Here is a 21,529-nt window from a genome sequence, read left to right on the forward strand (position 1 = left end):
ATTGTTGATGAGAGGGCCCACTGCAAATTCAGTGAATTATTACAAAAACCAAATTTACCAAAGTGTTTTTTCCTTTAAAAAAATATATCAAATTCTTATATTGAAGAATAAAATATTATATTTATACCCAGTTTAAGTTTCCTGGCCAATGCATCAATCTGGATAGTTGGATCAGATCCCATTGATAAAAAACAGATGAGCGGGGTTCGCTTGTCACTTTCCTCCCAAGTTTTCTCTAAGTTTAAAATGACTGGCTCTGTATACTTTTCATTCAGAGAATCTGCAATGTACTTCCTGGCTTGAGAAAGTGTGCGATCTGGACACCACGACCTAGGAATGAACATATTTGGTGAGGCTCAAATTGAATGTCAGTTTCATTTACGTATCGTTTTTTTTCCCAAGGGAAATGCAGCATAGCGATTAACACGCAGCACTCTTAGAAGAATGCCAGCAAAACAAGCGATGCTGAAACTGCATGATCCTCACCTGATAAGCAAAAGTTTACGAAAAGTATCTAGAGAGTCACTGTATCCATCGGGAATCGTTTCTTCCTCTGGAGCCTCCTTGTCAAACCAATTCTTCCACCCCTTCTCATTACGACAGATCTAATGTACCAAATGCAATAGACAAACATAGTTTTCCCATTAAAGTACACTTGTGACAATTTTAGAAAGTTACATTTCAGTCAAAGTCATATTTCATAGAATCATAGAACTGTAAAATTGGAAGGGACTTTCGGGGCCATCTAGTCCAGCCCCCTGCAATGCAGAAATCTCAGCTACAGGATCCATGACAGATGGCCATTCAATCGCTAGTTTAAAAGCTCCAAGGAAGGTGAGTCAACCACTTTCTGAGTAAGTCTGTTCCACTGTCTAACAGCTCTTACTGTCAGAAAGTTCTTCCTGATATTGAGCCAGACTCTTCTTTCTTGTAACTTGAAGCCATTGGTTCATGCCTACTCTCTGGAGCAGGAGAAAAAAAGATTGCGGCATCTTCTATGTGACAGCCCTTCATATATTTGAAGAGGGCTATCATATCTCCTCTCTGTCTTCTTTTCCATGCTAAATATACTCAGCTCCTTCAACTGTTCCTAATAAGGCTTGGTTTCAAGACCCTTGATAATCTTGGTCAGCTCCCTCTGCACATGTTCCAGCTTGTCAATATCCTTCTTAAATTGTGGCACTCAGAACTGGACACTGTACTCCAAGAGTGCCTAAGGCAGAATTGATCACCAAAGAATTGATGCTTTTGAATTATGGTGCTAGAGGAGACTCTTGAGAGTCCCATAAAGTCACTTCCCTTGATCATGAAACTATACTTGTGTTAGTTTGATGTCATCTGCAAATTTCTTGAACATCCCTTTGGTACCTTCATTCAAGTCATTTATAAAGATAAAGAGCACTATACTTCTGTTGATGCTGCCTAAAATAGCATTAGCCTTTTTTGCTGCTGCATCATAGAATTGTTGTTGTTGTTGAAGGAGCAGTGCAGTTCTTACTTAATAAAAATGGTGCAGACAGTCTGAAAAGTTAGTATAACTGCAGAATATGCTCATCACCACCATGGCTGGAAAGTAACTAATGGGATCCTCTAGTTAACCCCTGTATCCTCAGACCTAACTATCCTGCAACAATGTAGTAAATCAAGGTGGGGGCCCAGCCACATGCCAGTTCCGTCTTTTGCCCTCCTGCCATCATTTCCAGCCACCTGCCCACAAGGCTCCCGCAGAACTGCCAGTTGCTTTGCCCCCAAAACTCAGCCCCAGCATAGCCTCTTGTCCCGGCAGCACACTTCACCTCCCCACTGCATGCGGTGCAACACACATCTAGTCAGGTGCAACACCAATAGGAAAAACAGAAAAAATGGTGATAGAGAGAAGGTGCACAGGACGAGCTTCTACCAAAGTGCAACTAAAGCAATGAAGCCCAGGGACTGCCCTGTCCAGTCCCCTGCCCTCAAGGAAAGGCTCTTTGGTGTGGCTGTGTGCCCCCAGCCTGTTTTCCAGCTGCACTCAGAGATTGGTGGACCTTTGCTTCAAATCCCACCGTCCCCATTTCACTGCTGCAGGATTGGAGGGGGTGGGGGAGGAAAAATAAATGAGGAGTGCAGAAGATGAGCCCTGAGATATTCCCGCCCCCTGACATAGGAGGTGAGGACTTACTGAGCAGCTCTGACTGCTGCTTAGAGAAGGAGGCTTAGCAGACCATCCCAGAAAGCTCCGCTCATGTTAGGTAGAACATGTTTTTGAGGGCTGGGATGTGTCAGTATTTGTGATTATTTATATGCCCACATATAGGCGTGCAGGAAACTGCCTTGTACCAATTCAGACCATTGGTCCATCTAAGTCAGTATTGCCTACAACTGACTGGCAGTGACACTCCAAGGTTTTAGGCAGTGGGCATTCCCAGCCCAACACAGAGATGTCAGAATCTGGGACCTTGTGCACGTTAAGCACATATGCTCTGCCACTGAGCCAAGGCTATTCTCTTGAGGGGGAAAGATAGCACGTCATTAAGGCGCAAAACTAAGCAAGTTTGAAATTAATGGCCACGTCTCAATTCTCTAAGGCAAAAGGATACAATGACTGTGGGAAACAATATACGGAATAGAAAGGAAGACAAGTGAGCCCACCTGGTTCATAATTTCAGAAAACTGCGGTAGTTTACTCAGTTCTACCAGATTCAACCATGTCATATCAAGAATCCACCGGAATGGTTTGGGAGGACAAGCTTTTAGGTCCAGTGCTGCACCCCCTGGTTAAAAACAATCATCATCATTATTATTACGGAGTACATACATGTTATGCTTAATATTATTAAATTTGAATTTTAGACTATCAGACAAATGGCAGTCTCTATCCCACCAAATAACAGAGGAAGCAAACACAGTCCACAGGTACATTTTGCATGAGTTTCTGTAGACAAACCTGTTGTGTAAGCTCTCTGGAGAAATGTATGTTACTACCAGGGTTGGCCCACCCATGAGGCAAGGTGAAGAAGGATCCGCAGGGGCAGCAGATTCCAATGTATATCTTTCTCCGTTGCTTGTTCTTTATGTAGATCTTCACTCACTCCTTCCTGGGTGGGGAGGGGGCACCCTTTTGTGGTTCACCTCAGGTAACAAAGTGTATTGGTCTGGCCCTGGTTGGCACCATGCAGCTCTCCTGGATGTTTGTCTACATTTGATATGACTGAAAACCCATGAACATATACTGGCGAGTAAACCCCTTTGAGCCCCATGGAATTGACTTCTGAATAAATATGTTTAACAAACACTGCATGGCACAACTGGGATCATGGCACAACTACAGAACTTCGTAGGACTTACTTCTGGGAGAGGACAATAGTCTGAGTGATGTCGTGAGGTTGTTCAGACATCAATATGCATGGATTGGTACCTTCTAAGCATGAATAATATGAAGGTGTTGTCAGTGTGCAATGCAGCATTTACAAGGACGCTAAAGGATTATCTGGTGATGTAGGTAGTTTCATTTTTTTCACCTGCTGACGTGTTGTTGTGCTATTGACTGAGCATAGGATTGTGAGTGTGCTATTATGTCAGCGTTAACCTTGATATAGCAACCACCAGGATCACAGGATCACCCTGCCTGGAAAGAGTTTCAAAATGCCCTTCCGGTAAAATATTACAACATTATTTCTCTAAAACCAATGCTTTTTGTATTATATCTAAAAGCATGTAGGATGAATGCCTAAAATATGCCATTATCCTCGTTATTAATAATACAGAATCAGTTTTTTGCAGTTATTATAGCCTCATTGTTTGCTACAAACTTTTAATTGCCCTTATTTCATAGCCTTATACCTGATTAGCATTTTAATTCATTCTCCTTGCATCTATGACATCTATGATGGTAATGTATTATGGGTAATTTTACATTTTTGTATGACACATACACTTTCCTTTATGTGAATAACTTCCTTTTAGAGAGGTTTTTCCATGACTAATACAAAATAAGAGCCAAGACCAATTCGTACAGTGTCACAGACAATACTCCATCAGCAGCATTGCCTTCTTTAATATTTAGAATTCATATAAAGCTTTTATGTTTCAAAAACAGTTGGTGCATTACATGATTAATTGGCCAGAAGTCCTTCTGAAGAGTTCCTATAAGAACAATAGCAGACAGGCCTTCTTTGTGATCAATCAAAGCATGCTCTGACCACATTTTAGTCATCAGAAACTGTAGCTCCCATTCAAAGCCATGGTCTTAATCAGGGACAACCAAAATGGTGCCCTCTGTATGTTGGATTACAACTTGCATTATCCATTGCTAGCCATGCTAGCTGTGGCTGGTGTGTGTTGTAGTCCAAAAACACCTGGAAGCACCATGTTGGCTAACCCTAGTCTAAACAAAGCACAGTTCCCCAAGTTTGGAAGTTACCAGGAACTGTAGTTAGTTTAAAACTAGAAGCTTTCTCGTCCTCACAAAGGGCAAAAGAGGAGGGAGACATTTCACAAAACCATGGCTTGCCACAACTTGTAGCGGGAAACAATTGTTTACAACTACAAATGAACTTGTATACCATGAGCTAAGAGACACATATGTTTTAGGCTGCGTTCCTATTTCTGGTTACACAAAATTAATGCCCATTTACTACAGTAGAATTAACTAGCACATCAATCTTTAGGCAGTCTTGCATCCTCAGTAAGGTTTAAAAGCCTGCTCTGTCAGCATGAATGTATTTGAATAAAATTGATGTTATAAAAAAATTAATAATCAGTGTGGATATGCATAAGGATGGCTTACGTAGATGATGGATATGCAGGGCAGTAAAGGTACCAACAAGTGCACAAGGTCACCAGCAGGGCTAATGAGCATTCTCAAGAAGGCTGTTATTCCGGGGCAATGAGCTCCCAAATCCTCTGATGTGCATTGTGGGGTGGGGTATGCAAGGTCTGTGCTGCTGCTGAGATCTGTGTGGGCTCACAAGTCACAGCTATGCTGTAACTGACCCAAGCAAAGCTTTTTACAGCAGCACAAAGCAAAGCATCAGAAGTGAATGAAGTGCTTGCTTCAGGCAGTGAGTGAGTGATAGCTCCAGGATGCTGAGTGGAAAGTTCCAGACAAAACAATGCTCCAACTGTGTGCATTTGCCCTCTTCCTACTGTCACTCAGCGGAGCTGGAGGGGAGCACTTCTGCCCCCCCAAAGAAAGGGAGCCTGGGGGGCTTTGTATAGGCATCTGGGGGGCCATTGAGAGAACAGAGTATGGGAGTAGATGGGTCTCTGGACTGATCCTGCGGGGCTCTTATATTCTTAAATTTACCCATTCCAATGTGTTTACCCATTCCCTGTTTACCCATTCCAATGGCTTTAGGCAGTTGCCCACTCTGTTTAGTGTTCCACACAGAGTTGTTTTCAGTATAATATGCAAACATGTATCCCATTACAAGCTTTTGTAACAAGGTAGAAATAATTCAGAACTAGTAATTACCTTTAATTAGTGCTTGGAACTCCTTTGGCTTGATTTGACCCCTCTGCAGATCAATTTTTAATGTCAGAAGCAGCGTAAAGAGAAATTTATGGTTTTCATATAATCCTCTAACAGAGTATGTGAAAGTTTCATATGTCAAAAACTCAATAATATTTGTGATCCTTTTCTGTGGAATAGGGGATTTATCAGATCTAAGGCATAAAAGCAAAGCAAGAAAGTAAGCAAACAGATTCACATCAATAAGCTCAAAGCGGCTCACATCAACTTCACAAAAGTTTACACAATAAAGTATAGCAGCATTTCAAGTACATTCGCTAAAAGAAAAAGTAATATACAAAAGGTACAATATTTAATATACAAAAGAGGGATTCAAATATTAATAGATCAAACATCTCATATTAATAAATATATACAATGAATTGTTTCTGCTTGTGTTTGTGCAAAGACTTCCACTTGTTCAGTGTAACATCCTCTCTGCCTCCTCTGCTCATGCACACATACCCAATTGCCCCAAAGGGTTGGAGGAATCCCTAGAACAGACATGGGCAGGAGCACTAGGGGAGGAGAGGAAAATCCATTAAGCAGTCAAAAGCACTTGCCTGAACAAGACAACTACACTGGATGCAATTCTAAGGTTAAACAATCTACTAATAAATCACATTAAGGCCTAAGAATAGAAATACAACGTTACGCGTTTTGGGAGGGGTTAGGCTGAATGCACGGACCCTCTTCTAATTCTTGGAATAGCCAAGCTAGCTTCCTGGGCAGGTGATGGGGAACAAAGGCTCTGTGAAAATGGCAAATGGGTAGGGCCCCTTCCTCCAACTCATGGCAGAGCTGAGAGCACAGAGTTTTGAGTGATGTGAGCTAGAAGCAAAGCCGAAAGCTGGAGAGTGTCAGAGCAATGTTTGATTTCTGTTTGAATCCAAGGCTGTAGCTATGGAAGAAATAAGGCCCTCTTGGGGGTGTTAATGCTGTGAACCCCTCCACCATGGGCTCAGGTTGTGTGTGTATGTTTGTGTAAAAAAAAACCATACATCTTTAAAACACCTCAGTCTCCACTGTACCTCATTCAAAAGGAAACAGGAACCTAGGATAAGTGCCTGAAACCCCTGGATTCTTGCAGCGCTTGGAGATTGGGGTGGCATGCAACATTTATAATCTAAATAGCAGCAAAAAGCAGTACAGCTAAGCAAAATGAAATGTTGCTCTGAGCAACAACCCCAAAGTCATTCAGGACTTGTCCCAACTAGATTGGGTGAAAATAAGCCTGAAGCAGAGGGGATGGATTGGGAAAAGATACAGGCATCTGCAGAAATAACATGGTATTCTTACCTGGCCATGGACTGATCAAATAGTTTTAAGAACTGAGCTAATGAGGTTTGGTACATTGTATTGACCATGCTCATTTCTGTGATGAGAAAATAAAGAATGCTTCCTCGTGTAGCAGCTGGACGATATTCCTCTTGTGCCGTGTTAATTTTTTTCTCTGTTTCTCCTGCAACTTCCAGCTTTTCAGATACCTCTGTAGCAGTTTGTTTAGTTGTCCTCAAAACACCAATTAAAGATTCGTCATCCACCAAAGACCCTAAAGGGCACCAGAGGAAATGTTTGGTAACGGTGCTGTTTTAATTTCCTGTACAGAATTCAGAACTCAATATGGAAATAAAATCAACCAGTTCCTCTATCAGAAAAACATAATTTAATTAGCACAAAGAATGCAGGCCAAGCAGTTAAAGCAAAGTGGTTCTTTGCATTCTAAATGAGCCAAATAAGGGTTGCCCAGGCATTATGCTGGTTGCTTCTCCTACAGCATGCTATGTATCTTTCTGTAGAAAGCCCAACAACTAATTATGATGAAGGAAGAACACTTCATCCTAAAAGCTGGGTGGGGTCTCTTTTTATTCCAGTGGAGAGACAGCATGTAAGTGGAGGAAACTAGTAAGAAACAATTAGCATGAACAGCATTATCACAAGGCTTTTTTGGGCAAAGGCTGGAGCCTCAGCAGGGCCTATTATTGCTGATGATGGGTGGGCTGCTTTAAAAAAAAATCCTGACACTGAGAGGACCACAGGGAAGCTGCTGCTGCTGCTGCTACTTGCAGTGAGCTACCACCTGAATTCCCTCAAAATGCTCACTGTCCCTGTCTCCAACATACCCCCACTATTGATGGATTCTATGTGGAGCCAATTAGGGGTGATTTAAATGGTTGCCTGCTGCAGGCAACAACACCCACCCAATGCTCCTCTCTGTCACTGGCCCTGCTGCTGCCTCTTCTCTGTCATATGCCCCGTAGCAGGAAAATAGACTGGGGGAGATCTTGCCAATTTCCCTGCCTTTGAACACTAAATGGAAGTGTTTCTCATCTGCTGGGTCATCCTCCATGGAGAAGGAACATTGGAAGCTGCCTTATACTGAGTCAGACGATTGGTCCATCAAGCCCAGCACTGTCCACACTGACGGGTTCAGACACTCTTCTAGCCCTGCCTGAAAATTCTGGAGACTGACCTTCTACACACTAAGCAGATGCTCTGTCACGGTGGTCCTTTCCCAAAAGAGAAAAGAGAGTCCATAGCCTCCTCTGTTTTAGCCACAAAGAACCTCAACCGCTAATCTGCTCCATCTCAATCAGAGGAGTGTGATCTATCCATTTCAGACAGAAACTTCTGCTCTGTAGTTGTTTATCTTTTCACCTTGCACATCCAGTGCAATCTCCTTTCCCTTCCTCCCCCACAACAAACACTCTGTGAGGTGAGTGAGGCTGAGAGACCTCAGAGAAGTGTGACTAGCCCAAGGTCACCCAGCAGCTGCATGTGGAGGAGCGGAGACGCGAACCCGGTTCATCAGATTACGAGTCCACTGCTCTTAACCACTACACCACACTGGCTCTCACACATAAGGTCCAGTCGTGGCCGACTCTGGGGTTGCGGCGCTCATCTCCCTTTACTGGCTGAGGGAGCTGGCGCTTGTCCGCAGACAGCTTGTGGGTCATGTGGCCCGCATGACTAAGCTACTTCCGGTGAATCAGAGCAACACACGAAAATGCCCTTTACCTTCCAACCAGAGTGGTACCTATTTATCTACTTGCACTTCGCGCTTTTGAACTGCTAGGTGGGCAGGAGCTGGGACCGAACAACGGGAGTTCACCTCGTCGAAGGGATTCGAACCGCTGACCTTCTAATCAGCAAGCCCTAGGCTCTGTGGTTTAACCTACAGCGCCACCCGCGTCCCAGGAAGGACATACTTGAATGCATAAGGATGTCTGAGAGGTTTGTCTAATGAATTAGGTGTAGTACTCGCAAAGAGCACACAGCATTGCAGAAGTAAACCTATTTCTCTGGACGGGACTGGACTGTAGCGGCTCAAATGATTGGATGCTCCTCTGTACAAATAAATAAACAAATAAACCTCTGCAGATAGAAATGAGATGCCAAGAAACCCTTTCTCCTCAGTGCATAACATCCTATATGCAGGGGTTATTTATTTATTGTATGAGGGATTCAAGTATGCCCCCTATCTGCAGGCTGAAGTAGTGCAGTCCAGGTACAAGCTTTCAACTGCATTTACAGGTAGAATTAGATCTTTTAATATGGTAAACCAGAGACGTATGTCCCTATCCTTAATGGAAGCAGACCGATGCCAACCTTAATAAATATGAAATGAATACCTTTAGTTGCAGTTAATTTATAAAGCAGGTTGTCTTCAAGTTCTTTCATCTTCCGTTTATTGTATGTTACATCTTCCATGAGTTTAATTCTCTCTGCTTCCAGTTCCTTTGTTAAATATCAAGACAAACTGTCTAAACATTTTTAGCATTGCGTTATGATGCAATTTCCCCGATCATAATCTGTTAGCGCTTGCACATTTATGTTTTTTATAATTTAAAAGAGACTGCTGTATCATTATATTTACACTAAGGATAAGGAATTTGTTCAGTTGATTTTTCTTCCCCCAGGTTTCCTTCTTTCCAAAATTCATCCCCATCCATTCCAACCACCACCTCAAATCACCATGACTTGCTAGAGGGTTCTAGACCAGCATTTCAGAATTAGAAGATTAAGCATCAGTAAAGCATTATAGTTTCATTGTTTTGTTAGTACGTGAGTTCATTCTTGGTTATCTTGGTTACCTGTTTCTCTGTAAGAATTACTCTCTTCAATAACTGATTTTCAAGCCCTTTCATTGTAACAGTAAAATCTATTACTGATGATTTGGCATTGATCTCAGGAGTGAAGGCAGGATTAGGCAATTTTGTAGTGATATAAAGTTTAAATGTATTCATGACATCTACTTCCTTATCTCCAACTTTCACCTAAACAACAATTCAATATAACAATAACAGATATTGCATTCTAATCTGCACATATAATTATTCATTCAGGAAGATGTGCACACTTGAATTTATATTAAACATCACAATTGTTCATTTACAATTAAATTTGCTTAATCTGTGTCTGTGCTACAAATAATTATTAATATTCTATGTAGCTGTAAAATCTGGTTTCTGTCCTTTTCCTCAGTTTTTCATTAAATCATAATGTGGGTCCCCACCCCTAATTTATCATCACAGAGTCCTGCAGCAATTGCACAAATCAAGAAAAACAATGGTATTAGAATGGTAATATGACTGTTTATGGTGCATTTTAAATTTCTTCTTATAATCTTCAGGTTGAACTCTTCCAGTGCCCATAAAGTGGGAGGCAGAGATGAGGAAGGAGCTTCTGGTATGAAGACGAAACTTGGCTGCAGCTGCAATTTTGTACCTATCATTGGTGATCAGAAAACTGGTAGGCACCAAAATAGATTTGTTCAGGCCAAATCAAGCCACTCGACTATAGAAAAATGAATCAAGTCATCTCAGTGCTGAATTTAGGGTGGTGTGGGAGGTTCCCTCACACAAGGTGCCAAGCTGAGGGGGCGCAAAGTTGAGAAGATCCATAACTGAGAAGATTCATTTTGGGGTGCCTAGCATTTCTAAGACCCTCCCTATTTGAACTACTAATTAGGGTGAAAGAGAAGGGACTCCATGACTACTCTTAAAAAATATGCTTCAGCCTTAGCTGAGAATATATGCACCCAAAAATATTGTTAAGCAGGCAGAGTGAGAAGGCCATTTGCTGTCTTTCAGGGACCACTGCCCAGTTTTACTCGCCCCCCTTGATTTTGATGGCATTCACAAGTGCAAAGATGTAGTGGGAATGTGTGTTTTAGTTATTTATTTATTAGATTAATACTTTGTACCATGCATTGATCTCATGCAGTGTTAATGAAGTGTTATGGGGGGTGCTACCTGTTAAGAATTTGAGTGGCATGGAGGAGAGAATAAGAACTCTGCCCCCAAAGACTGACAAAAACACAACAAAACCGCTTGTCAAGCAGACCTCGGACCAATCTACCCCTAAGATTCTGAGTTAGAGAAGAAACTGGTCACATGATCAAGAGGGTTTCCCCCTATTTGGCCACAGGATTTATTTCATTTGCTTGCTCAGAACAGATGCGATTAAACATTTATCACACTTTTAAATAAAATTTATTACAGTCATAGCTCTTTTATAAAGGTAACTAACCTTGAAAGAGGTTCCTGATTTAATGAAGTTCTTTTCTAATATATTATCAAGTGCAGGATCTAATTCTTCACTTATATCCTCAATTAAAAGTGGTCTCCCCAGAGAGAGGGCGTCTTCTAGGTGTGTGCGGAAATATTTATGATTCAGAGTTGTCACCTTAGAAATGGAAACAGTTTATTCTTACAAGAAAGATACTTGGCAAGGCACCTTCTTGTTACAGTATTAATTCTTAGAACACCTTTACCTCTCTGCAACCCTATTCCTACTTACCTGAGCCTGTCTCATTGTACTCTGTGGGGTTTACATCTGAGTAGACATGATCAATGAGACTTTGATGTCCCATTGTACTAGCAGACCTCATTCCACATGCTCAGAAAGTTAAGCACCTCCCACAGTGTGCAAAGTATTTTACGAGTTTTTTATGCAGGCCACTGAGGCAAAGAGATTTCAGCCTATAAAACCATGACTGAGATAGGATTTCAATGCAGCAGCTTCTTTTCCTGAGGTTTTGGCTGAGTGACTTGCACTTCAGACACTTCAAACCACTGAAAGAACTGAGAAATATATGTGAAAAGGGGAGGGGGGAGCGCCCTGGAAGGGTAGGAATACAATTGCCTTTCTTATCTACAGCACTTTTTAAAAAAATAAAATGAAAAAAAGGTGCAGGTACTCACCATGAAGTTGTTGCATTAAGTGCCACATTTTAAGCATTTGGGGGGTAGGGGCCAGTACTGCGTACCCTTGAGTAGCCCCCCAAAAAGCACTGCTTAAATATGATATGAATGAGAATGTCTAGAAGACACTAAACATGTATCTGAAAGTGATGCTAGCATAAGAGTTCAAAGCAAACTCATGCAAACCCACCAAATAATGTGTGGGTGCCTCAGTTGATAAACTGAAAGGGTGCAGAGCAGTATACTCTGTTCAAGAGTTTATATTATGGATGCCGGATTTGTGCAAAGATTTAAACACTACAGTACTCATAATTACTGAAAATATGTTTCCAGGGATGGGGGGGAAAGCACCCTTTCCTTTAAAACTTTGCAACACTTACTTGTAAGTCATTTTCCTTTTCTTTCTGTTTAATCCATGTTTTCCCTTGCGTCTGCGGGTCTATCAAGAGTGGGTACCTTGTCGCTTTAGTGACAATTATGCCATTTTGAACTGAGAGCTCATCTCCTGGAAGGCCTTGTAGGTTCCATTCGCTAATCTGGGCAACGAGAAAGAAGTCACCACTTCTATAACCAATAATGAACTGACGTTGTTCAGAGATGTATTGCAATCTTGTGCATGCGCACTCAAAAGTAAGTTCCCTTGAGTTCAAGTGAGACATCCTCCCAGGTAAGTGGGTACAGAATTGTAGATACAATTTATTAATTTAAAAAAATGGTTCTACTGTGTGATGCAGCTATAGTCATATTGGTCACATCATATAAGCAAAGTATATAAGGTTGGTTGGTTGGTTTATCTCCTGCCCTACACCATAAGGTCCGAGGGCGAGTTACAACATTAAAAACAATTTAAAACAACTTATCATGATAATGGTCTATACTGAGCTTTACTTCTACTCCAAAAATATTCTGTTAAGCAATGCTGAATGCTACAGGTTCCTGAAGCTTTTGAACACTGCCCCCTATTGCTTCCATCTCTGAAACAACTTCTTTATTTGTATTAATATCCCTCCTTTGTAGGCGAAGAAATTTCACTCAAGGGACCCTACCATATCCTAAAATATAACTAAATGAAGGACAATCTAAAGTAGGGTCGCCATATTTCAAAAAGTGAGATTTTATTTGTGGAAAAAATGTTGCCAACATTCCGCCAGGCAGCCCTATCTAAAGGAATAATATAATAACACTAAGACTAATGAGTTCTAGTTGCTGAAGTTCTGGAACATTACCTACCCAACTACGCACATTTGAGGCTTTTTACTTTTTACTTAAGGCGGGGAAGTGAATAAAGGGGGGGAGGATATGATAGAAGCATTATGGAATTATTCATGATGTGGAAAAGGTGGGTAGGGAGCTGTTTTTCTCCCTCTAATAATAATAATAATAATAATAATAATAATAATAATAATAATTTATTATTTGTACCCCACCCATCTGGCTGGGTTTCCCCAGCCACTCTGGGCAGCTTCCAACAAAGATGAAAAATACACTAAAATGTCACATATTAAAAACTTCCCTGAACAGGGCTGCCTTCATATGTCTTCTGAATGTCAGGTAGTTGCTTATCGCTTTGACATCTGATGGGAGGGCATTTCACAGGGCGGGCGCCACTACCGAGAAGGCCCTATGCCTGGTTCCCTGTAACTTGGCCTCTCGCAGTGAGGGAACCGCCAGAAGGCCCTCGGAGCTGCACCTCAGTGTCCGGGCAGAATGATGGGGGTGGAGACGCTCCTTCAGATATACTGGACCGAGGCTGTTTAGGGCTTTAAAGGTCAGCACCAACACTTTGAATTGTGCTCGGAAACGTACTGGGAGCCAATGTAGGTCCTTCAAGACCAGTGTTATATGGTCTCGGCGGCCGCTCCCAGTCACCAGTCTAGCTGCCGCGTTCTGGATTAGTTGTAGTTTCTGGGTCACCTTCAAAGGTAGCCCCACGTAGAGCGCATTGCAGTAGTCCAAGCGGGAGATAACCAGAGCATATACCACTCTGGCGAGACAGTCTGCAGGCAGATAGGTCTCAGCCTACATACCAGATGGAGCTGGTAAACAGCTGTCCTGGACAAGGAAAGTACAGTGGTACCTCGGGTTAAGTATTTAATTCGTTCTGGAGGTCCGTTCTTAACCTGAAACTGTTCTTAGCCTGAAGCACCACTTTAGCTAATGGGGCCTCCTGCTGCTGCTGCGCTGCTGCCACACGATTTCTGTTCTCATCCTGAAACAAAATTCTTAACCTGAGGTACTATTTCTGGGTTAGCGGAGCCTGTAACCTGAAGCGTATGTAACCCGAGGTACCACTGTATGTCTTCACCGTTAAATTATGGAATTTGGTCCCTCAAGAAGAAGCAGTGACAGTCACCAGCTCACCACCACCAAGTTACTCTCTTGCCTTAAAAACTGCGGTGATACTAAAGCTTATGCCAAAAGCTCCTGCCTTTAAGATGCTACAGTAGCTTGTGTTCTTTTATCTATTCAAGCTGTTGGTGCACGTGCGTTTACTTATTTTTTGGAAGATTAAATTTATAGCATATCATAACTGGCGATGTTCTGAGTAAATTATATGTTGCAAGGCCAGAGATGTTTTATTACGCGAAGACAGCCTCTGCCATATCCATGATTGCAGCAGGTAAAAAAAACAAAACCAAAAAAAACCCACCCACACCTGCAATAATGGAATGGCCTCTACGTACCCACATTTTCCCATTTCAGACAAAAATCTATCAATGAGATAGTGTGCACAGGTATCCAGTCACATGAAAACCACCTAATTTTTTCAATATTTGAACTGTTCCGAGGTCTACGATGGAATAAAATAAAATAAAATAAAAACCCTTTGTATAGCTTATAAGCCACACTAAACACTTTCCTTTTATAACAGAGACAAAAGTAACAGGAGTTAATTGAATCTTTATTTTATGTAAAGAAATCACTCCTCCACTTAAAAATTTTTAGTTGGATCTCTGCGAAAGAGGTCATATGTGTCCCTTTATGTGTATGTTGTCTCATAACTTTTCTAATAGTTACTATAAAAACATAATTATATTATTTCAGTAATATCAACAGATAGTACTTAACGCAATGGAACTCTTACAATAACTGAATTAAAAATGGTTGCTGCTCCAAGGTTTGCCCCGCCTCAAGTTGCTGTTTGCTAGAACTGTTTCCCCCTTGGTTCCTGCTGCCATTATACCACAGCATAGCACACAAATTTTCTAGAACATGATGAATGAAAAAGCATTGTTCAGACTAGCTGAAAATGCAAATGGTTTGATTCTACCTCATAAACAGTAAATAGGGATAAATGTAGAGCTACAAACATTTACAGGATGCAAGACCTACCGTAGGAGGATCCACCAACATTGAAATGAGGTTCAAATTTTCAGTAAAAGGGATTTTCCTGACTTTCATTTCTGTCTCCCATAAATCTTTAAGCAAAAGATTCCTGAATATCTGGTTGAAAGGGCCACAATAGGAAAGAAAACCTGTGCAGAGTAAAACATCTCCCACAAGTCTAGAAAAATACAGAATCTCCATTAGTATTCTTTCAGATTTCATTTTTTAAAAAACAACATGGTACAGGCTTCTTAGAAAAATAAATAAAACAAGAACACCATTGGACACCATTTAAATAATTATAGCAGGATTGAAGGGGGGAATAAAGTGAGTTTGATGTCTATTTTACGTTTAAGTATTAAACTGGGAAGTAGATGGATATTTCAAAACCCTCACAACTGGCTATTTAACTGGATGAGGATTCCACTAGCACTCAGTACAGTGGTATCTCTAGTTACGAACTTAATTTGTTCCAGAGGTCCATTCTTAACCTGAAACTGTTCTTAACTAGAGGCGTGTTTTCACTAATGGGTCCTCTTGCTGCCGCTGCACTGCAGACACACAATTTCCGTTCTCATCCTGGGGCAAAGTTCGCAACTCGAGGTAACTCTTCCAGATTAGCAGAGTCTGTAACCTGAAACATTTGTAACCTGAGGCATTTGTGACTCAAGGTACCACTGTACTTGCTTCAGTGAACTAATTCACTGGACACTGGAACAGCACTATTCCTTATACAACTATAGGGATCAGCGGCACTGATATGTTGAGTAAGAAGGGAAGCTAAATGACTATAAGGGAGACAATTGTGCAAGGTCTAATCTGCTTATGTATCCAGTCACCCCACCCCACCCCCAATAAAAAGGAAGATGGGAAAGAAGAAAATCGTATCTATTCTAGATATTATATTGATCAATTCAGTTCACTTGAAGTTGAAATTAGCGCTTTTAGATTAATTGTGGAATAATATTAAGTCCCACAGATTTCATTGGGGTGTGATACAACTGGCTGCCTACTGATAGGTGCCCAGTAGTATTTTTCAATGAATTTTGATCCTTTATTTCTCCTACACCATACCTGTTTATCTGGGCCCGGAACTCTTTACTTTGCTGGGTCCATCTAATTTTCTCTCCACTCAAGCCATCTATAAGCGCAGAAGCTGCCTGCATCTTTCTCCTACACATTTCTGCATCATTCAAGAGGTCCTAAAATTAGGAAATGTTGTGTCACATTATACTTTTCAAAATGACCGTCATGATAGTTATGCTGCTCTAGGACAAATTATGAACATATATCTTGAAAATAGATGACATGGTGTTATCAAGGTCATTTATGGCATAATAGCTGCTAGGTTTCGATGGGAGATAGAATAAAATTGCAGCATTTGTAAGAGTCGATGAAAAGAAACCATAGCAACTACTGTTTTCCGCAAGCAGCAATAAGCACAGGAACCTCAGCGAGCAGGGACACCAGGCCCCATCAGGTGGTGGATTTTCCCATTTCTTTTAGGTCAAAATAATTGCCAGTAATCATCCCCGCAATGTCAGTCTCAACCGGTTAATCCAACCCCGGTGAAACTGAGTAACACAAAACCACAGTCAGATGAAAAGAGGAAAGAGAGTTTGGTGTACTGTTGTCACTTTACACCTTTAAGTTTCATATATACATTAAACAGGAGGAAAGCCAAGCTGCCTTGAGTCCCATCAGGGAAAAGTTAGGGTATAAATAAATATCTAATAAGAAGTATACAGTGGTGCCCCGCAAGACGAATGCCTCGCAAGACGGAAAACCTGCTAGACGAAAGGGTTTTCCGTTTTGGAGGTGCTTCGCAAAACGAATTTGCTATGGGCTTGCTTTGCAAGACGAAAATGTCTTGCAATTCCTGGGGTTTTTTTTCCCTCCCCCCCTTTTTCCCAAGCCCCTAAGCCGCTTAACAGCTGTTCGCTAAGCCGTTTAACAGCTGGTCTAAGCCGCTTATCAGCTGATCTAAGACGCTAATAGCCTTTTAGCAGCTAATCCGCTAATCCCTTAAGCCTTTAATAGCCTTTAATAGCCTTTTAGCAGCTAATCCGCTAATCCCTTAAGCCTTTAATAGCCGCTAATAGCTGCTAAACCGCTAATAGCGCTAATCCGCTAATGGGCTTGCTTCGCAAGATGAAAAAAACCGCAAGACGAAGAGACTCGCGGAACGGATTCTTTTCGTCTTGCGAGGCACCACTGTAATATCATAAGCCATTGTATATTTTTATCCATTAGAACTGCATTCAAGAGCCATCTTGTAAACACATAAAGAGTGTGTGCCACCCCCAATCTCTGCCAAGTGGGGCACAAAATTCCAGGGGGTTCTGGGTGATCATCCAGGGTCGTGTTTCTGTTTAGAATCAACATGTGACAGAGGCTGTAGTGCCTTTGAGAAATATGGTTTAGATGAAGGGGGTGCAGATCTTGCAGCACTGTCACCTCAAGAGCATCTTGTTCTTCATAGCAGCCCAGCCATCCTAAGCACCATCCCTTTGTTCCTGCTTCCCAGCCAGCTCTAATGATTGTTGTCCTTCATCACCCAGCAAGTGTTCTCCCTACTTCCTTCCTTGTTCCCACGAAACTCCTGCTCCAAATAACTCCACCTGATACCCAGCAGTGGAGGGAGGGGGAGGCGGAAGGAGTGGGGCGCACCAGGTGGCACTTACCTTCGGGGCGGCACGCTGGACCCCAAGGTGCAGCACCCTCCAGCCCCATGCCAGATGCCTCCCCCTCAGCCACCCTCCAGCAGTAGGGCGCCTGGGGGGAATATGGCCGCTTGGCCCCACACTGTGCCCTGCCCCCGGATGCCCCACCTTATGGGGAGGCACCCACACAGCTCCAGGTGTCCCTGAGCTCCCGATGCCGCTGCTGCTACCTCAAGCCTAGTTTTTTAAAAGGCACATTTTCCCCAGTGAGCATAGCCTGCCCCCTGTAATCTTGGCAGCCTCCTGCTTTCTTGCCTAATCCGGAATGTCTCACCTTTTGTCAGGCTAATGACTCTGCTATACCTGGTCTTTGTTCTTGCATGGCAGCTACCTAAGCCCAGCTCCTGAGGAAGCTGGCTTGACTTCAAAACCCACATTTACGCTGTGATTATGTAAGTGAAATAATTGTAAGATACAAGTTACCTGTGCAACTAAGCAGCGTAATACAACCTTTCACAACCCGGAGAACATCCAGATGCTTTGGACTACAACTCCCATCAGCCCCCATCAACCCCAGCTACCAAGGCATAGGAGTTGTAGTCCAAAACATCAGGATAGTATCAAGCTGGGAAAGGCTGGTGTAATATTTATCATATCTATCTATCTATCAACTGCATTTCTGCCAATTAGGGTCAAAAACGATAGTCTCTCCTGCATACTATTGAATAGGCCCACAAGCAACATTTCAGTACCACACCCATGTCAGAAAGAAGTTCAAGATAAGGCAGTGGCCAGCTAGGAAATCAGCATCATAAATTATCTTGTTGGTGAAGCAGCATTTTCTCTTGTTTTACCATCTTTTCCTTCATAGCAGCATCAAACTTTGCTTGCACTTTATCCAGTTCTGCTTGCTTCTCATCTAATAATTCTTGAGCCATTGCTAATTCTGCATTTGCTACTTTCAAACGCCCTTCTTGTTTTGCCAAGTTTGCCTGAAAATGAAAAATGAATGAAGCGGAAATGTTTCCAGAAATTCTTTTTGTCTTCTATAACTACATCTAAGGTTTTTGTTGCTGTTTTTTTAGCTATGAAAAACAGACAGACAAAACACTAAGACTAACTAGATGAAGCAGCTGTCTAAAGGAAAATTGTCCAAAGAGGGATTCAGTCTGAAGAAATACCCGTCTGAATTGTCTGTGCCTGGCATAGAGGAACTAATATGACAACTCATTGCGACAGGAAAAGATCTATAACCAGATATTCTGCTTTTTGCTTTGTTTGAATAGTAAATGGCTGTATTTGCTGGTCTGAATAATTTTTTGAGTATTTCCTCACAGGATCTTGTGGCTATTATTATTATTATTATTATTCTTCACCTTCCCTATAGATTTCTCAAGTTGATGTACAAAATATAATAAAAACAGCCAAAAAAAACAGCTCAGAAGAACAGCAAATGAATTAAAACATATACACGCTACACAGTAGACAATCATGGCAGAAACCTATTCATTCAGCTGGGAAGGCTTGTCAGAACAAAAATGTCTTATTTATTTCATTTCATAAAATTTATATACCGCTTGATTGTAAAAACCCTCAGAGATGGTTACTAAAAAAAATAAAACAATAAAATGATCAATAAAAAAGTTAACAACAATAATTTAAACCATTAAAAAAATAAGATCAACAATAAAATAATTGTTGCAGATACATCAACATTCTAAATATATGGGTAGGCTTGTCTAAATTTAGCAGACACCAAAAAGAATACAGTGAAAGGCTTACGTTTTCCCCAGAAAGTACAGTTAGTGGTTTTGCATCTCGTATCTCAACAGGAATGCTGTTCCACAAAACAGGGACAGCCACAGTAAAAACCCTGCTTTGAGTTACAGAAGCAATCCACTCTTGTGGGCAGGTGAAAAGCACTGCATGATACTGTCAATCAAATTTGGATTGTTTTCAGTGTGTGATGTTGCATTGTGTTTTTACTACTTTTTGTTTGGAGCCGCCCAAAGTGGCTTGGGCAACCCAGTCAGATGGGTGGCATATACTGGTAAATATATTTGTATTAGTATTATTGCTATATCATCTTCAGAAAGATGTTTTAATTGTGTTCCTTGCAATATTGTATAGTTCAAGGCTTCAAACTGTAAAATGTAACTATTGTTCAATTTTTAAAAATAATTTGTCAACAAATTCAACTAAAACAAAATTAAAGGTAGATTTGAAGTTTCCCAAACAAACGCAACATCTGCCAGAATTTCAAGGGAAGTTTAAACATTATTTAAAGATTAGTGATATCATATATGAAGAGGAGGGAGGGACATGTTTCTAGTCCCATTACACCCAACACTACAGAAATAGACAAAAGAGACTCTGCATAGTTTCTTTCGCCTCTCAATAAATGGAAACGCACTTCAAATCAAATCCTGCCATTTACCTTAAGAGGCAGTACTTCTCTGTTTATGCCATAAAATGTTGCCATGGCCTGTGTCCAAGAAAGCAGCCCTGCCACATTACCACAGACTTTTTTACCATTCTCAAAAGTATAATCTTCCATTTGAAAATACGGCTGTAGCAATTCTACTGTCTCTTCATTAATGGAATCTTTAGCAAACTGCTGGAGACTCTGCAGAAATGGTCCACTCATTAGCTGAAAATAAACAAACAACACCTGTAAAGCACTTTCTGCTATCACTGTCCCAATTGTAATTATCCCTTGTATCTTTGTATTTCTTCTTTAATTTCCTAGTTTCTAAATTCTACCAAAGTGGCGGAATGAAGCTATTGACCGGCTGTTTACTGTAACTGTTTTAGGTTTGGAGAGTCTGTGACCCTCCAGATTTTGGGCAGCAGCTTCCATCCTTCTAAGCCATTGGTCATACTGACTGGGGCTGATGGGAGTTAAGAGTTCCAACAGCAACTGGAGGGCCAAAAGTTATCCATCTTTGTCTTAAGAGTTGTGTTCATTGGACAACTGTTATGCAGTGGTCAGAAACTCTGACGAATTTAACAAATGGATGGGACATTTCTAATAGATATTTCCTGGCCACCTCAGATAACCTGCTTAATCAACTTCAGGTCCTTTATTGTATGTTGCTCTATATGAGATTCTGGAGAACAGCATAACGCTCTTATGTTCATAAAAATATAAGAACAAACCTGTGGATCATGCCAATGGCTCATTCTAGTCCATCATCCTTTTTGCCCAATGCCCAAGCAGCTCATTAGGAGAAGCCCACAAGCAAGAGAACTGACCCCCCCCCTTGCAGTTTCCAAGCAAGATCAGACTATCACCAAATGTCTCCTTTTAATAACTGTTGTTATTGTCAATATAATTTATAAGCTGTCGTTCATTTCAAGAAGAAATACCAAGGTGGAATTGCATGTAATGCTCCTTTCAGGTGGTAGGCAGAGGTGATGTCATGTCTAGGCGCAGCGCATCTTACACTCATAGGAGAATTGGGAGCTCCCTTTTGTGGAAATAGAAATGACTTTGGCTTAAACCAGGGTGCCACTAGATCCAAGCCATTGATTCCCCCACCCCCAGCATTGAAAGCATTTGGGAATGGGATTTACTTTCAGTGACTCGCTCCAAGATGGTTTCAAACAAGGCCTTTCTGGATCCATGGTAACTGAATCTATTTTCTTTTGGAATAGCAACAGACAGCAATCCATGATCCTCATGATAAGATGAGGTGGCTTGGCAAGCTTTCGAACCGTTGCGATATCTGCCGGTTTGATAGTCTGCAAAGGGAAAATTAAATTCATTTATTGTTTGGGCCAAATTTTATAAGGACCCAGGGGAAACTTAGTACCCTGAATTTAACAGCACATACATCTAA

General features: G+C 41.4%; 1 protein-coding gene across 2 annotated transcripts in view; it reads right to left on the reverse strand.

Moving 5' to 3' along the window:
- Positions 1 to 21,529, reverse strand: part of DNAH8 (dynein axonemal heavy chain 8) — a 124,857-nt gene that overhangs the window by 21,423 nt on the left and 81,905 nt on the right. For both annotated transcript variants that reach the window (XM_083434372.1, XM_083434373.1), the window contains 14 exons: positions 21,264 to 21,431; positions 20,125 to 20,337; positions 18,542 to 18,679; positions 16,099 to 16,226; positions 15,031 to 15,202; positions 12,078 to 12,233; positions 11,024 to 11,179; positions 9,586 to 9,768; positions 9,124 to 9,229; positions 6,791 to 7,043; positions 5,456 to 5,646; positions 2,632 to 2,753; positions 487 to 605; positions 128 to 330 (listed from right to left, as the gene is read on the reverse strand). In XM_083434372.1, coding sequence (XP_083290498.1) covers positions 128 to 330; positions 487 to 605; positions 2,632 to 2,753; positions 5,456 to 5,646; positions 6,791 to 7,043; positions 9,124 to 9,229; positions 9,586 to 9,768; positions 11,024 to 11,179; positions 12,078 to 12,233; positions 15,031 to 15,202; positions 16,099 to 16,226; positions 18,542 to 18,679; positions 20,125 to 20,337; positions 21,264 to 21,431 — 2,308 coding nt within the window. The remainder of the gene's footprint in view (positions 1 to 127; positions 331 to 486; positions 606 to 2,631; positions 2,754 to 5,455; positions 5,647 to 6,790; positions 7,044 to 9,123; positions 9,230 to 9,585; positions 9,769 to 11,023; positions 11,180 to 12,077; positions 12,234 to 15,030; positions 15,203 to 16,098; positions 16,227 to 18,541; positions 18,680 to 20,124; positions 20,338 to 21,263; positions 21,432 to 21,529) is intronic.

Source organism: Podarcis tiliguerta (assembly GCF_965153285.1).
Source record: "Podarcis tiliguerta genome assembly, chromosome: 3".
In the NCBI taxonomy this organism is placed as follows: domain Eukaryota; kingdom Metazoa; phylum Chordata; class Lepidosauria; order Squamata; family Lacertidae; genus Podarcis; species Podarcis tiliguerta.